Here is an 18,817-nt window from a genome sequence, read left to right on the forward strand (position 1 = left end):
TTGATCAAAAAAAAAACATGGGCTATGATCATTATTACTTTATACCCTTGAATTATTTACATGTATTTTAAATCTGTCATTTCATGTGATAAGATGGTGGTATGGTAATTTATCAAATAGGTCTCAAAATAAGAATAAACAAATATTTGGTGAACTAGTCTTTTGTTGTAAGAACATTCGACTTTTTGTGCAGATGTTTTTGTTTTTAGTTACCACTGAGCGTCGCCAAAGATTAACCAGAGCGAATCCGAACAAACGAAGGTTGTCATTGAAAACACCTTTTGAAACATGACATCATGTGAGCCTACATAAACACGTGGAAATTAAACTTGCTTTACACAATTTTTACTCATCATGAAGACCAAAGTGCACTCCTGATGCAACAATTGACCCTTTTCGTTGGCTTCAAGTCAACAAATCTGAATTAGATTAATGGAATTTGACGCAATTTCACCGGCGTGGTGTTCGTTTGAGGCTTGGACATATGACACAGGAGTCCCGATACACCCAAGTGTGAAAGTATAAAGCATAGTTTACAAAGAAGTCACGTCCACCCCTCCCTCTCTCCAATTCTTTCCGATCCCATTTCTTCCCGTCTATTGTCCGTCTCTGATTGGTCTTCCCCAAAGATAATTGAAGGCAATTTTGATGTGATCATTGTCATGGAAAAAAATGAGGCTTCGTCGGTATCTGCTTTTGCTGCTGTTGCTATGAAAAAGAAAACGGTGGGCGGCCACACCAGCACGTCCAAATGCACAAGAAGCAACAGCAGTCAGAACTGTGTAGACGCGGCGTCTGCGGGGGCAGCGAGCCCTAAGCAGCCCGGTGTGACCAGCAACGTGATGGATGAGACAGACGACGGAGACGAGGAGTCCAAGTTTGAGCATCCTCGGTTACGCCGAGCAGCGGGCAGTGGCGGCATCAGAATGAAGAACTTTACGCCTGGACCAGGAGGGGGAGCCGCGTCCTCTGCTTCCAGGAGAAACTCCAACAAGGAGCCCAGCCTTACGCACGCAGAGAACGCCACCGCCGCCCCACGGCCCATTGCTTTCTCCAGAGCCAAGGAGAGCCACACACCCTGTGCGGGCGATGTTGCCGAGCGCGCATTCAGCGCCAAAGCTGGACAACAGGCCTCGCAGTCCGCAGCAGCGGCCGAGCCTATGAGCGCGACAACAGGGGATGGTCTGGCTCCCATTTCCAACATGAAATGCACCAAAAACGGAGAATGCAGGAGGGACTCTGGCACTGGCAGCCTGCGCTCAATCATCTCCAAACAGGAGAGGTCGAGGGCCGAGGACGCCGGTAGTGCTGCGCGAGGTGCCTGTAACTCCACCACTGCGAGCATGGACGGCTCGATCACGCCAGGCGGTTCCTTGACCGGGGGCCACGGAGCAGACGGAGGTGTCCCCGAGAAGAAGGACTCCAAGGTGTCCTTTTCTAACGCGCCGAGCAGGAAAGCCTCATGCCCTCAGACTCAGCAGCACAGGACCTCCGTTACTTTCCAGAAAACAGAAGATGGCCCTCAAATTGTGCCTGCCGAAGATGCCGAACCCAGGGGTAGTCAAGCCAGTTTCATGCAGCGACAATTCAGCAGCATGTTACAGCCCGGAGTCAATAAATTCTCCTTGCGCATGTATGGGAGTCAAAAAGCGGTAGAGAGGGAGCAAGAGAGGGTCAAATCAGCGGGGAACTGGATTATCCACCCATATAGCGACTTCAGGTAAGAGCACGAACTTGGCTGTAAAAAGACTGAGGTTTACTGTCAACTACGATTTACTATAAGTGACTGGTCACTTATAGAATAGAGCTCAATGTCAACACAGCATCTCCACAAATATTAGACCATAAAGAATAAATATGGAACATTGTTTTATTCTATAACAACCTGTTGTCTAATGGACTTTACAAAGGCGTCCTTTCAAGGTTGTCAACAAATGCTGTTTCAGTACCCTACAGTAACATATGTGGGATGGTCACCAAGTCTGGCCTGCTACCGTTACATCTGAGCATAGTCTTTAATAGACGCAGCGTTCATAACACCAGTCCTTACGTTTTCTTCAAAACCCACGCTTTAACCAATAGCACGTATCTTTGCCAGCACAGCCGTGGCAGGATGTAGGCTAAACGTGTGCGCGGCCGTAATGGAATGTCACCTTGAGCCAAGTGTACGAAAACCTCAAGCATGCTCACTGGAGACATCTTCGCCCGCAGACGGCTCTCCGCACCCTGCACTATCAGTGACGGATGAGCTGTGTTCGGAGCGGCTCAAACGTTGTTACACCTGCTTGAAGTTGGTCGGTCTAACGTTTGTCACGTGAAGAAAATATTTCCAAAGGCTTGTACAATTCACAAATGTTAAGATTTTTTTTTTTTTATTATTGAGATTGCGCGGACCAGACTAGTCTAAATCAGTGGCTGCATTCGGTTGCGTTGTTTCAGCACCACGGACAGCTCCAGTCCCATCCACATATAAGGGCTTGCGTTTGGCCCACATAGATCAGATAACGCCGACAAGGGTTAAACTTTAGATGTATTTAACAGGATGTAATTTGACCACTTTTGAGACCTGGTTTCATTACATCCCACTCATACTCAGTGAAAACCCTTATTGTCCTCTTCTGCTACATGTTCTATGTTCCCCATTGGTTACTTCAGGCTAAACTAACATGTTCAAAGTATTAAGTAGGGCTTATGAAAATAGTCTCCATCCCTTAAATAGGTGCTTAATAAACCATCACCTTTTTGCATCAATTATATGATAGCTGGAATGAATGAAACTTTATTATTATTTTTAGCATTGGCTCATTTTGGTAAGAGTATGCCTTCATGCCTGCTTGTTTAAACAGATTTATTGCCTGTAACAAGGGTTTATATAGATGTAAAAAGAGGATGAACATATGAATGCATCAAGTGATTAAGCCCACCTCTGACAGATGTTTAAAAAAAACTGACACCTTCCCAGTATGAAGTTAGAGCTTATGTTGCATAAGTCACAGGAGCAGTAGTGACTCAGCGCTGCACCTGTCCTGCAGAGATTCATGGGTTCAAAGTGTATAACTTCAAAAATTTGCTCCTCATCCCTATAAAACATTCTATCTTCACAAGTTACAAACACAAGCTTCAAGACTTTTAGGCAGCCCTGCACCAACTTAGAGACAGTGCACTAGTGTCAGCAATGTGAATTTATTAAATCTGAACATACTCTAAGCTTTGTTTTTCATATATTCATGGACTAAGTTTGACATAATCAAGCATAAACCTTAAAGCTAATTTAAATCATCCTTTTGTTTGCTTTTTTCCTATTTAAATATCTGTAAGTCAAATCTGGGTTTTGTTATTGTTGGCCAACACTATAGCTCATTCCATAAACATATACATATGGTTGCTTACCTTACACTGACAATACAGGTGACATTTGAAGAAACAGGACAAATTTGAGTCCTAAACTTTATAACCATGGAGACAGTTACTTCTTTGTGTCTTTTCTATCTAATTGCTGTTTAATTGTAGCTACCTAGTTTCCAAAATGTTATGGTCTCATCTGGCTATATTTGTGTCTTTTCCCTCCACCCTTTCTTTTCCTGTACTCTTTTCTCTCAGGTTCTACTGGGATTTCACAATGCTGCTGTTTATGGTGGGCAACCTGATCGTCATCCCTGTGGGCATCACCTTCTTCAAGGACGAGACCACCACGCCCTGGATCATCTTCAATGTGGTGTCAGACACTTTTTTTCTTATGGACCTGGTCCTCAACTTTCGCACAGGGATCATCATAGAGGACAACTCAGACATTATTTTGGACCCTGAAACTATAAAAAAGAAATATTTAAAAACTTGGTTCATTGTTGACTTTATCTCATCTATTCCAGTGGATTACATTTTCCTCATTGTAGAGAAAGGAATAGACTCAGAGGTGTACAAAACTGCTCGCGCCTTGAGGATTGTCCGATTTACTAAAATCCTAAGTCTTCTGAGGCTGCTGCGACTCTCCAGATTAATACGCTATATACACCAATGGGAAGAGGTAAGTGTAAAGTAGAGGCTACAGAGTCTAAATGTATTTCAACTAAGCCAGTCTTTTATTTGATTGTTATATTGGTCACACTAAAGATCATTGTTTAGGCTCAACTAACTAAGGTACTGCAACTTCACAATTTTTGTAGTCTCAGCAGTAATTGCCTCTGGTCTTACACTCTATGTAAGGCTTTTATAGTTCTGAAAAGATATGACTAAAAACTTTTTTTTTTTTTTTTTTTACTTTGATGTTCACAGTTTAACTTCATCTGCATAAGGAGATGACATGTTTAATCCTTAGTTCTTTATCCTTGATATAGTTTGTGGAAAAACAGCAACTTGTTTGTATAGCTATATTTACCTATACATGCAAGTTGGTAGTGGCTGCATGGTCTTATTTCAGTTCCTCACTACAGACAAAGTAACAGTCAATCTGGAGTCAAGACAGAGACAAATGCTCACTATTGTGTACAGTCTGCTGGCGCTGGCTCCGGACAAACCTGAGGCCACACAGTAGCATCTCCTCCAGCTGCCTGCCTAGTATTAAAGTCCTCGCTTACTGCTCCCTATTGAGATCCATATAAAAACAGCAGGGCACAAACCTCTACAAACATTATATCAGATTGCTCAGATTTTGCTCAAGTTTCCTCTCTACGTCTTCATGTCTCACCCAGCAGTCCCACAGCAGCATTCGGAGGTGAAATAAGCAGTCTATTACCAGAATAAACAAAGTTGAACAATTAAGACATCAGAGGGAGGGGAGCTGGGGTAGAATACAAGGGGATATGAAATGTGATTTTGCTCAGGCACAAGACTATGACCCCTGACAGATGAAGGGAATAACCAAAATCATCTCCTATCATCATGGCACCTGTTTAATTACAGAATTACAAGCAGATAGTTAGGAAAACTTGTATGAATTATAAATTTGACTGACTTAACTTCATAAACTTTTCACATCAGGATCAAAAAGGTAATTTGGTGAGCAACACTGCGCCAACCAATGTAAAATACAGTTAATAATTGTAATACATAATTCATGCTGGCATATCAATTAAAACTCTTTTGTTGAGAGAAAAGAATGATCAATCTGTAACTGGTGACACATTCAAGTAGTGAAGGCTGATTTGTGTGGGTCAGTCCAATCACTGAAGACAGAATGTTGATAACTGACAAAAACACAGCACAATTTAAGGCCAATTTGAGGCCTTCAATTGGAGTAAAAACACAAGACTTGTTTGTTATTTCAGTACAGCTCTTCAGTGATGATATTGAATACTATCCAGTGCTTCAATATTGGCTCTGCCTCTTTGCTAAAACATCCACGGTATATATAAAAAAAATTGCAGAAGGGAGTCTGTTTGACTATGTTCCCAGCTGGGACACAAAAGGAGTACCGGTAGTCTCTATGATGAGAGGTCCAGTGGGGTAGTCAGATGACTCCCTGCTTATGTCCGTGTATCGGCAGCCTGGCAGCATTTTGCAGTGGTGTGTGGTGCAAAGGGGGCTCCATTGCTCACTTGACCTTTGGATAATTGGATTTCTGAAGATATGATGTGATATACACACATACAGACGATGGGAAGTGATACTTGGCATACACAGAGACTGAGAGCTAAGACACAAATGTAACAGCGATTCAGTGCTTTTCTGCTGGTAATAACCTCAGTGTGACCCCAGTCCAGTTAGCGTAAAAAGCATGGTTAGCAAAAAACGCACGATTTGGAAGGATTTGCCATCTACAGCTGCAGTGGAATCACACAAAAAACATTACTTGAACTAACAAAACATTATATATTTCATCCTGCTATTATTCAGCTATTATTTAGTTGTTTTAGATTGTCCTTAATTATCTATTTTTATATACAAGTTAATTAGTACTCCAGGTCAGATTTCTGAACTTTGTCATGTCATGAAGCTTTAGTTTTCAAGTTAAAAGCTACCTTTTACCTTGTTTTCAGCAGAAATTGCCAATTTCAGAGCTGAAATTATCCAAATGGTTCTACTAAAGGTGTAAGGAGTTTAAAAACACAGTGGAACACTTCCTGTATTACTACGTGACATCACAAGGTGGAATAGAGTGTTTTCTTTTTGAGAGAGGCACAGAGACCAAATATGCAGAGTTTGTGTGTTACAAATGTGAGAATGAAACAAAACTCCTTATATGCTTGTGATGAGGAAACAACATTATAACATAGATCAAACAATAAGCATAATGTGGGCCCTTTAATATATGGTCACTTTTGATCACTTTTGGTTGGTTATGGCCTGTAGCAGTTTATATTGTCCACACTCTCAGTTAAGACTTGATGCCCACTGACCTGCATGCTTAATCATACATCCCCTGGTGTATGAGGCCAGCGGGGTGATTGGTACTTGACCACTGTCCCGTATCTCAGTGTGATTGATGGGTAAGGCGACACAGACTCAACATTACAACTATGGCCGTCTGTCACTGCCTGTGTGTCTCCTTCTGAGGTTGTGACTGTATTGTGGAGTTGGCCCGGGCCTTGTGTGAGTGACTACCTCTTTATGACTTGGCCAAACTGTGATTGATGTCAGGAATCTTGATTGAGCAAATGTTTTACCCTGCTCCTGCAGAGTTTGATGAGGGGATGATGGTTATCTGTTCCGTCTAACTCATTAATCACATAACCCTTTGAATGTATCTAACATTAATAAAAACTGTACATTTCACTTCACATTCCTTCACCTGTTTCAACCATATTTTTTGTCTGACAGATCTTCCACATGACCTATGACCTGGCCAGTGCAGTGATGCGGATTTGTAACCTCATTGCTATGATGCTGCTGCTGTGTCACTGGGATGGCTGCCTACAGTTCCTGGTCCCCATGCTCCAGGAATTTCCTTCAGACTGCTGGGTGTCCCTGAACAAGATGGAGGTACATACTATACACATTTTAGTTGTCATTGATTGAAAAGGGAAATACCGTGGTCACACACCATTGATTAACATGTTGTGACAGTGTAAATCAATAGCTCGTGGCCATAACAAATATTTTTGTACACACACAGGTCTTGAAACTGATCCATTATTTAGTTCAGGGAATACTTTGATAAAAAGCATTAATCCTTATTCTTTTTGAAATTGTACCTCCTCTCGGTTAATACCAAATTATGTTTATATCTAAAAGAATCAATTGCATAAACCTTTATAAGCTATCAAAAGCTACAGCTTGAGCCAATTAAGCTCTAGGACAACATTTGTGAAAACAATGACTCGCCACAAGTGTGTGGCACTAAACCAGGGAACAGTTTTAGGAGAGGCCCTGGACACGAGATTGAAGCACACTTCTGGATGCTTGTGCTTGGTGGGGTGATGACAGAAAAGATAAAAGGGGGTGAAACAGAGGGATGGGAGGGGGACTGTGGCATGGCAGCTGGGCTCTTTGTTGCCATGTCTTTCTCACAGAGATAAAAGCTACTTGTTTATGGGTCTGTCTGTCAGTGTAGCCTTTTACATGAGAGGAGAGCTCACTCACCCAAGCGGGAGGCACAGGTCCAAACAGGGTTTTTAACAGATTGCACTTGTCCGAGGCCTGTCAAGATGACACACAATTTACTTACATTACAGAACTTTTGTTTTATGTAAACAGTAATTACTGTTAAATAAACATAAATTGTGAACAATACCAAAGGCTTTACAGTACAATATCCCTTGTAAAATGTCAGTGGTTAGCACTCCAGCAGACTTTCCATACGTCCCCTATCATTTTGTACCTCCTGGTATTTTCTGCTGGAAAAATCATGTCTATGTTAGACAAATAAGTACATGTATATTTAAAGAGAAGGCGAGAGTGGGTGATAGTTGGGATCTCAGTTATCAACCCCTGCGCTAAACTGCGAGTATTGCTGGGTTTCAGATGACATCACAACACTCTATAGGCCAGTATTATTTAATACATATGGGAAGCAGGTAAAATTAATATTCTTAAGCTATATATTGCTGTAATAGGCTATATCATGGTCTTGGGTCTAATAATATAAATGACCAGGTTCCAAATTTTAGAATTTACCTTTCCGATATTTCAAAGTACTACAAGTAATAGGGAAAACTGTTTCTTGCCCCCATATGGAAGTATAATATAATCAGATTCTATAATCTGAAAACTAGCAATAAACTGCAAAATAACTTTTGTGGACGTGTTGCGCATGATTTAACTGCGGTTGAATTGGTTTGATATTGGATATTTGACACATTCAAAGATATTTAACTTGCAATACATATCACAGATTGCTTTTTTCTTCCAGGGTAAATATCACAAGACAGTAATTATATATAAACAAAATAAATCATACTATGAGCTGATTTAGTGCATATTTATGAATTTAATTTGTGATGTACAGACGTGGACAAAATTGTTGGTGTTAAGGAAAGAAAAATCAACAATGGTCAATGTTTTTTTTTAATATATATAATTACTGTCTTTTGATATATACCCTGGATGATTATGAAGACATCACAAGTTGTTTGAAAAAAATCTGTGATATGTATCACAAGTTAAATTGCTTTATATCCAATATATCCAATATCCAATATCAAACCAATTCAACCACGGTCGTGATTTACCATTGGGAAGTGCGCGTATTATTTCTACCACAAAACTAATAGAGAGTGGAAACTTTTGCATGCTTCTGCTCCCATGGGCTGTTAGCCAGTGCTATTCTTTAAGTTTTGGATTTAAACGTGTAAAGATGGATTGTGGAAATACGAGCACAAACGCGTGCGTGCTTATAGCACTTCGCGTCTCATCCAACATGGCTGGACTGGACCCCACAGTCTCCGCTTCAGGACGTGGGACTGACGCGTGAAAGCCCAGTTTGATGGACAGCTGCTGTAGAATGCTCCGGATCAGTGAAAGATTTGTGAGAGTTAGGGCCAAAATGTCACAGGTAAAGAGTTTATATTGTATTACTGCTGCTTTGAAAACAAAATGTTATTATCTATCCTTGTGGGTCATTTTAAAGCATTTAAAATCAATATCAAATACCCTGTGCACTAAGTGCACCAGCCATCCTGTGTAAAAAAAAAAAAAAAAAAGTTAATACTTTTCTCTCCAACCTACTATATTAGTCACACAGCTTTAGCCCTTATAGTTGTAATAAATCTGGCAGCACTGCTCAACAACTTCATTTGCATCTCCTCTGCCTTAGATTGTTGTGATGTTGGCAAAAAAGGAACTGTTTTGCATATTAATTCACTCATAGAAACAAAATTGCGCTGTGTCTTCTTTAGCGTCTCTGTGCAAAATCGCACAAGGGTTTTGCTCTACTTTTAGAGTGTTTGGCTGTTTAGCACATGAGCAAAAGCTTAATATATGAGGCCCTTAAAATATGAATTGTCATGAGTAAACACCAAATGGACATTGTCCAGATTGTTTGCAGGAAGTCCATCTGGTTGTTAGGATAGGCTCTCTTTACAAGTACAATTGTAGTGCTTGACATAGAGATACAAAGCAGATATTTTCATAAACCTTAATTTCCATCCAAAGCATTAGTTATCTCAACCTTTATCGCTATAGGTGCATGAACAAGTTTGCACTCTTTTTGAAATGATAACTGAGCAGTCCATGGAAAGGGTATATTTGATCTTGAACTTGCATACTATAGTTGAAGTTTGAATGACAAAGTTTGGATCTGTCATTGCCCTGCATAATCAAAGACAGTGACTCCCCAGAGAGCTGTCAGTCACTGTAAAGCTGTCCAAGCTCTGCACAGGCCCAGAGCACCTGAGACCACCTCCCTATTGAGTCGTCCACAACTTGTAACATTAGCAGTTGTGCAGGAGCCTGGCCATCCATCACACCCTGCACCCTGATAAAGCAATGCCTACAGGCAGGAGCAGTGGAGGGCATCCCAAGTACTTCCAATGACATCCACTAAAACAGTAATTGGACTCTGTAATACCTCAGGAAAGACAGGTTGTTTTTACACCACGTTACTTTATAGCATTAACTTCCACAATCATTTTGGAAGCGAGTGCCACAGCCTTTTTGAGTCACATAGATAATAGCAGTGACAGAAGGGCTAACTGACAAACAGTATATAGTTTCCTCTGTGTAATTACTATTGTGTGTGTACCCACTGTACACACAGCATCACCTCCCTATTATCCTGCTGTGACAACCGAGAGACTGCGTCGCTGTGCTGTGGGAGAAGATAAGACTGTAATCACTGCATACAATGTTACATTTCTTTATTTACCCAGTGCTCTTTGTCTGAACAAACAGTGTCATAGGTCTTTTGACAAACATGATCAGTTTGATTTAAATGTGCTGCAGTGAGTAATTCTGTATTACACAAGAAAATTGAATGCTACTGTCCCAGCTGTATAATGGACTAGTATTCGGTGGTGTTTGTTTCTAAGTCAAAGAGCGGGATGGTGCGGATGTGATTACACCCGTCCCAAAGGAACCCAGGTGTTTTTTTAGACTGAGTTAAAAGCACTGCAATAACATCCTCTTACAAGCACACTCAGGCTCTATGTGCTGAATAGTTTTCAGTCACAGAGGGTCAGGTGTATCTTTTGGAAAAAACACAGACACATTTTAGCTCCCCTTTTTTGAATTATTGTTCATTTTTTAAAATAATATACGGCACAGAACATTTGTAATTTACATGCCTTCATGCCTACTGAAGTAGGCACTGTATCACAGCAGCAAAAACATATGAAGTGTGAAACTCTAAACACCAAATGGACTTTGCTCTGCTAATGAAGGCTGTGATTAGTAACAAACAGTGGATGGTTCCCAAACTAAAGTCTCCTGGGGGAGCTGTTGAGACGCATATGGATTCCTGTACTATTTCAGAATCAAAGTGCTCATCATTCATCTATTATTCAGTCTGTTTCACTTGACTGTTTCTCTTTATGTTTTCACGTTTGTCCATAGCCCACTTGGTGGACTCTTTAAAGTATGTTTACGTTGCCAACATATGCAACATTTCTAAATAAATATTAATAAAGTCTTCAAATTGTTTTTAGATAACATTCACTCTGTATGTTATACATCATTTTACATTCACCGTTTGGTGCATATAGGCAAATATACAAAGAAAAAGAAATGGAAATAAATTCACACTGCACTGAAAGGGCATACTTAATGACCTCTCATCATTTTTCTCTGAGGAAATAATTTTAAACCCACTTCTACTTTTCCTGATTAGGCCTCAAAGGACTTCCCTGGTGTTGGTTCCTTTTCCTCCTCTTATTTAGTTAAGCAGTCCTGTCCCTGGAGTTCTCATTTGTATAAGTGCTACTCATGACCCTGTTGTTTCCACAGCTTGTCTGCTACATTTCTCTCTCCTCTGTCCTTCAGCACGTCTTTAACTCTTTGTGTCGTTACATCCTTCCTGCAGAACGATACTTGGTCAGAGCTCTACTCCTTCGCTGTGTTTAAGGCCATGAGTCACATGCTGTGCATTGGTTATGGTCGGCAGGCCCCTGAGAGTCTCTCAGACATCTGGCTTACAATGCTCAGTATGATTGTTGGAGCCACGTGCTACGCTGTTTTCATTGGGCACGCGACAGCCCTCATCCAGTCCTTGGACTCCTCCAGACGACAGTATCAGGAAAAGGTAAGTTAGATGATCAATCATCATTATAAGTGAATACATGCCTGTCTAATAAGACTAGATCCACAGATGGAAAGTATCACAATGGACACAAGTCTTTCTTGTATCAGTAATGGTAACCTCGCTAAAAAGTCTTCACAAACATGAAAAGTTAATAAACAATAATACTGACATAAGAGTGAAACTGCCTTACAGACTGATGGCTTTTTAAGTACCTGCTTTAAAAAGGTGTTCTGAACTCCGGAGGAGTGCAGAGATAGTGGTCAATTTATACTCAGAGAATGCAGGGCAGGAGTTCAAGATATAAACAATTTCCTGATGAACTTTCTTTTATTTCTATAGTAATAGTTGTATGCTGGGGCAAATCTTTCTCATTATTTGGATTTTGTATGTTGTTTTTACATCCTGCGATACAATTTCTGTCCATTCCATTCTTTTAGTTAAGTTCATGTGCGATGACACACAGCACTTTCCATTAGGGTCAGTTCTTGAGTCAGATTTATAGAATTTTCTTTCTGTAAATGTCTGAGATGAAAATGTGATGGAAAGAGAAAAGTGACGAGGAGCAGCAGCAGTGGTCTGTAGTGTAGCCGCTCTGTATCCAAGCAGAGTCTCACCGGCTGGAGAGTGTGGAGAGCTGCTGGCTCTCATTGGCCAATCAGAGCACACTTTTGTGTTGGGCCAGGTACAGCCACGTCGCCAGGGCCTACGAGGAGGGGCAGATGTGGGAAACAGAGAGCGAGACACTCTGTGTGCCGTGATGTCCCCTTGGGCAGCAGCAGAATTGATGAGGCAGCAGACCTGTGTGTCCTGCCAATGTCATCCTGAAGGTGACGTAAGCACCAATGGCTGCCTCCGCTGTTCTCACACTCAGGAGCAGCATCTGCTCAAGGCTTTTTACCCCTCTCTTCTACTTCCTGACCAATCCACTGTCATCACATATCACAGCCTTTTACCACCTCATATGCGACTGTGTTCTCTATTTCTGATCTCTCCTTTGTTCTCTGCCTGTGTCAGTACTAGTGATGTCCTTGAGAGCTGCATGTTTTACTGCTAAGCTAACTGGCTACTACATCACAGTGTCTGTAAAGGAGTACAACAAGGAGGAGGGGACCTGTGGGACTTTTTTTTTTTGCATTTCAGACCACTTGTTTTCTTTGGGTCAAAGCGGCTGCAGAATAAAACCTAAAATAATACAAAACATACACAGAGAAAGACATTTGCTCATGTTGATGACTGTATTGCAGGTACTTACCACTTGCCTTGTACCGATGCTATTAACAGAATATTTTTTAGGGTGCAAACGTTCTCTGCATGTTGTTTGAAAAGGCTTGCTGGTCAAAACGCATTACTAAATTTAGAAGTTATTTAAGAATCATCAATGCTGACAATTAAATGATTAATAGATTTGAGATTGAGGAGTGATATTTATTTCTAACAAATGTGTTTGGCAATATTAGTGGAGATAAATGTGCATCATATTGTCCAACCACAGCTGCAAATCTAGTCGAAGTTTTGTGAATATCGAGATGTTGTACAGCACTGCGATGTGGTGTTGTGTGTTCAGGTAAAGGTTTGTGACACAGGGTCACTGCTGGAGGCTGGCCTCCATCTGGATGTGTCAGGAGTAGCGGTGCAGGTGAAACGCTCACAGTGTGTTGCATAAGTCCATCAGAGTCAGGCGCACTCTTCCCTGGAGACTTCCTTACATACAAGGAGCTCAATAATTCAAATGATGCTTATTTGTTTATGCTATGCAGTTTGAAAAACAGTACAGACAGCAGCAATAGTTGCTGCTAACAGTGCCAGTATATATGTCTACTCACTACAGTGCAGATATTGTCGGTGATCAAAATACTTTTATAATTCAAAACATTTCCAATTAAATGTATACCTGTAGGGTTGTATTTAAATACAACAGAAATGTTTGCCTTAGACAGACTGCAATAATGTATATACTTCTGACTCCTCTTTGGAGCCACAGCAAAACATGTGAATTATACCGATCTATAAACCCCCACTTTATTATCATGGAATGTCTGAAGTAAAAGAACCCATCTTCTAAGTCGCTGATCCAGTATTAAGTTGATAATAAAAGACTAGGCCTTGTTGCAGTTTCTGTGTCTAAATTTGTGATTAGAATATAGCCTTTGTAGTCTCCTTATGGAGAAATCCATACTGTATAAGCTAGGACACAAATACACACAATGGATGATAAAGTGGATGTTTCCATGTGGTCCTGACACAATCCAGTACAATGCAATTCTCATGTACAATTTTGTTACACATTTTCAGTCTAAGACACCTACAAATTGCACTGATGCTAAAAAATGTAATTCTGGACAGCATGTCTAAAAAAACATATTATACATTAGATCACATAAAAAGTACAAATTACTTAACTGAACAATTGCGTTGGTATCCAGCTGATGGATAACTGCAATTGTCATTAATTGCAAAAGTGTAAGAACAGTGTTTAACAAAAGTTAAACACTGTTCTTACAGTTTAGTAGTGAGAGAGCTCACTACTTTTACTTCATCAAAACTAGAGAACAAGAACAAGAACAAGATTTCTTTCTGAAGCACTGGCTTGCAACTGGCTTTCTCAATTATTGCTTTGAATGGGTTGCTATTCACACAACACAATAGTAAGTTAGTGGTACAGTATGTTGTTGTCACGCCGAATTATTTCCTAATTATTACCACTTACCCTGGTCAAACCATGTTTATACTAAGATGAAGCTGAATGAGTTATACAAGTGTTCAGTCGTCCTCAAGTAAAAATAAGCCAAATATGTTTCATTAGTCTTTGCCCAATCTTACACTGCTTCCAGAACCTACTGTATGTAATGTTCTTTATGTGTCTAAAAAGTATAATACTACAATGTTATATCTTTTGTTTTCTAGTACAAACAAGTGGAGCAATACATGTCCTTTCACAAGTTACCGGCCGACTTCCGACAGAAGATCCATGATTATTATGAACACAGATACCAGGGAAAGATGTTTGATGAGGAGAGCATCCTGGGTGAACTCAGCGAGCCACTCAGAGAGGTAAAACACAATAGATAACAAATTTATTTCTAAAATGTCAATAACATTATTAGTAATGTTCTAATATCTTATTTCAGGAAATTGTCAACTTCAATTGTCGCAAATTAGTGGCATCCATGCCACTGTTTGCAAATGCAGAGCCAAACTTTGTGACAGCCATGCTGACCAAGTTGCGATTTGAAGTGTTCCAACCACAGGACTACATCATTAGAGAGGGCACAATTGGGAAGAAAATGTACTTCATCCAACATGGAGTCTGCAATGTTATTACCAAAGGAACTCTGGCAATGAAACTCTCAGATGGCTCTTATTTTGGAGGTGCAAGTTTTCTTTGGGAATCCCCTATAATTTAATAGCAACATTGTTTTAAAGTTTTGTCTTATTTTGTAGAGATTTGTTTATTAACCCGGGGAAGGCGAACTGCGAGTGTCCGAGCAGAAACTTACTGCCGCCTTTACTCTCTGTCTGTGGATCACTTCAATGAGGTGCTAGAAGAATATCCCATGATGAGGCGAGCATTTGAGACCGTTGCCATAGACCGGCTGGACCGTATAGGTGGGCAAAAATACATTATATGTACAGTAGCAAGGAAATGCAAGCTTTCAAGCAGGACACTGAAATGGTTACATGGTGTACAGAGGACTGAATATTTCAGATTCAGAAAATAATAGTTGAAATCATAGTAAAATGAGCTTGTTTGATCCTCAGTCCAACATAGTTCATTGTAACATTAGATGAGAGCAAAGGCCGATTGCATGTTGTAAAGTAATTTTTCTCTATTAAATTCTTCTGTTGTGATAATATGAAAACTACATATTTTTATCATTGTATTTTTTATTGCTTTTATAGGAAAAAAGAACTCCATCCTGATGCACAAGGTTCAGCATGATCTCAACTCTGGAGTCTTCAATAACCAGGAGAATGAGATGATTCAAGAGATTGTGAAGTACGACCGAGAGATGGTGAAACTGGTGGATTTACAGCGGCCAAGGGCCATGTCTATGACCCCATCCATTGGTGGGATGTTTGCTCCTCCAGGTCAGCAACAGGGCGCCTCTGCTATCGCCACCCTACAGCAGGCTGTGGCCATGAGCTTCTGCCCCCAGATGGCAAATCCTTTGGTGGGCCTTGGGAACCTGCAGTCCCCTCGCATGGTGCGGCGCTTCCAAGTGATGCAGAACTTGGCCAGCCCAGTGTCCATGTCCCCTCTTCAGGCTCAGCCCCCTCAGACTTTTGGCGGGGCGTTTGGCTCTGCCATCTCCAGCCCTCCCGTCCAGAGTCCTCTTGCAGCCACGGGTCGGACTTTCCCATACTTGGCCAGTGCAGGCCCCTCTGGTTCACAGTTGTCTTTAGTCCAACACCATGTCCCCAGCCCCACACAAACACAGCAGCGGCAAGCCTCTCACAAAAGCACCCACTCCCTCCACACAGGCAGTCTGAGCCAGGACAGTAGAGCTATGTCTGCCTCTCAGCCTTCACTCCCCCAGGAAGGAACACCACAGGCTGCCTCTGTGGCGCCCAGCCCACCTCCCTCCACACGCACCTCCAACACCTCCATCGGCCCCCCACAGGCTCCCCACCCTAGTGTACCAGGGCCTTCAGGTGTACCTGGGCCCTCAGGTGTGGGGCGGTCAGGGGGCCCCCAGCAAAGGGTGGCCTTTGCCTCTACGCCTCCCCCTGGTGGACCTGCTGTGACGGGGGCAGTAGCACCTCCAGACTCTGGAGTCCCCAAAAAAGATTCAGTTGTCAGCCTTCCAGAGCTAGACTCTGCTAGATCCCGGCTGTCTTCCAATTTGTGACCCTGGTGAAGTTCAGGAAAGAGGCCTTTTTTGTGAAAATCCTTGTTAGTTCTTGGTCAGTCCAGCTGCTGTGTCAGTAAGTGACCAAAGAAACCTTGGTCATGTGACACTAAAAAGATTCTCTGTGTTGGTGCAATTACAAGCAAAATGAAAGTCTGACATTTTTGCTAGAAGTGGAATCTATACAACTGAACTTGTAACTTAAGGTTGAACTGGTTCAGGCCGCTGGGCCAGCACCCTTAGTATCACTCTTACACTGCTTCCAAACACCTACTGTATATTGCTGTCTTGTAAAGAAGAAACATACTGTGTAGAATCCATGCAATGCAATCTAGCAGGAGCTGGACTTTTTGAAAATCAGGGACGTGAGGTCAAATGACAATGAATTTCAAGTGTTTTTAGTGTTTTTTGTTTAGTTTAGTTTAGTTTAGTTTAGTTTTTTTTTCATACAAAAGCTATCATAGCAAAAGAACCATTGCTTTTCATATTGTTTAAAAGGGTGAGCATAGTGTTGTAGACCGCTGGTCGATCTTACATTGAAGTGTACATAATTGCTGAGGAGAGAATGAATGATATTATATTCATTGTATCTATCCAAACCAAAGGTGAGCTTGAACACAAAGTCTGGTTGTGTCTGTATCAACTGAAAAGAAACCTAGAAGAAAATGCCATTTATTTAACTGCCTTTATTCAAAGTTAGAAGCCATATATTTGGTTTGTGTGTATGTGTACATGTGGGTGAGTGTTTGTGTGGAAGTTTTTATTATAATTTTCAGAGAATGGACGCTCTACATGGCTTTGTTGAGCATGACTTGTCTGGCACAGTGACCATGAACCATCAAGCGAACACTCCTCTGTTTGCTCAGCGCACTGATTGTAATCCCTGGAGATGAGGGTGAACAGAACGTAATCAGAGCTTTATCAAAGGGATACATTTACAGCCCATACTGTAAACTTGCTTGTTTTGTCTAGGTTTATTGATTAACACATGCAATATAAGTCTGCAATACTCTACCCTGCCTATATATAAATATATATGATATAAATATCTATACATATGCTGTACAGGAAAGTTAACTTTTCCATTTACTTTTTATCATTAAAATCTTCAAGAATCCAGCAGCTATGCCTCAGCTGAGGTTTAACTATCCAGTAACCATGTTGCTAACCAAAAACATTTTAGGATATGTGCAATGTCCAAAGCAATTTATAGTCCTTAAAATGTTGGAGTAATTTTACAAATATTGTGACATTGCAATGGGAGGAAATTAGGCAACATGAAAGGCTGACAAGTACATTTACTTGAATAAGTACAAATGAATCTTTAACTTCCTAGTAACACATACAACTCCTATGAATGTGTCAACAAAAAGAACCATACTATGTTTGGGGGTAGTGTTGAAAATGGTGTTAAAGCTTCATATCTTCTCTTGCTGAATGTATGCCATAAGAGAAACTGAAAAGCCAATCAGAACTAAACTGCCATGTACATAAAGAGATTTCAATGTCTTTTTCAATGCAAAGGGTTGTGTGTGTCAAAATATTTGGCTGGGCATCAGATTTATTTCTAGCTTTCAGACACAAACACCTGCCCTATGGGAATACAAGATTTAGTGTTTTGTAAAGGTACAAGTGAACATGAGTGAGTTGTATATAAATGGCAAACTCCTCAGACCAAAGCAAGCACTGAGGACATTAAGCATTTTGTATTGCACTACAGCAAAATGAAAATCAATGGGTTGTTTTCTTAAAATGTTAGCAGTACGTCTTATCCACACATGATCTGGCTAAACCAAAAGGCTTAATAATACAATTGGGACTGAGAATGAGCAGCTCATTCATATATGTAACAAAGACTACATCCAACTTTTGGGTTTGGTCCATAGCTAAACTGTAAAATCAATGCGATGGACATTTCACTCAGGTTTGCTACCTTTTCAGAGAGTTTTATTGATTGCTGCAGCATAGTGTTATATTATATTAAGTGAAGCTGTCTATCCTTTTATAATCAACTTATAAAACATGCTGCAAGATTCTCTTTGAATTTGATTGGCTTCACAAAGCAAGGTGGATCCACAGTGGTGGCATAGTGGTTAATAATGAGTTTTGAGTTGTCACTTTTCCTGAGAGCTGTTATCTCCTCAACATAGTGAAGGTGATTGTTTTATCTAAGGGCTTAAGTGTATGGCTTGTTAACCCCAGCTCCTGAACCATATTCATTTACATAGATGACATGCACTAAACTTGTTCTTTGTCTTATGTGGGTCACAGTGCTGGGACCTGAGTCATCAGCAACACAAGAACTCTATATTGCTTTTTTCCTATGGGAAAGGTACATGCCAAATGCCAATATGAT

General features: G+C 40.8%; 1 protein-coding gene across 1 annotated transcript; it reads left to right on the forward strand.

Annotated features, from left to right (window-relative positions):
• Positions 1 to 827: 827 nt before the first annotated feature.
• Positions 828 to 16,461, forward strand: LOC110159115 (potassium/sodium hyperpolarization-activated cyclic nucleotide-gated channel 2-like). Its single transcript, XM_020923676.2, has 8 exons — positions 828 to 1,720; positions 3,601 to 4,024; positions 6,757 to 6,918; positions 11,393 to 11,611; positions 14,516 to 14,662; positions 14,740 to 14,980; positions 15,053 to 15,217; positions 15,512 to 16,461. The coding sequence occupies exons 1-8, from the start codon at positions 843 to 845 to the stop codon at positions 16,459 to 16,461; spliced, it is 3,186 nt and encodes a 1,061-aa protein (XP_020779335.2). The 5' UTR covers positions 828 to 842.
• Positions 16,462 to 18,817: the final 2,356 nt, after the last annotated feature.

This window comes from Boleophthalmus pectinirostris, unplaced genomic scaffold (genome assembly GCF_026225935.1).
Source record: "Boleophthalmus pectinirostris isolate CB_2022bp ecotype Guang Dong unplaced genomic scaffold, ASM2622593v1 HiC_scaffold_16, whole genome shotgun sequence".
NCBI lineage: Eukaryota > Metazoa > Chordata > Actinopteri > Gobiiformes > Gobiidae > Boleophthalmus > Boleophthalmus pectinirostris.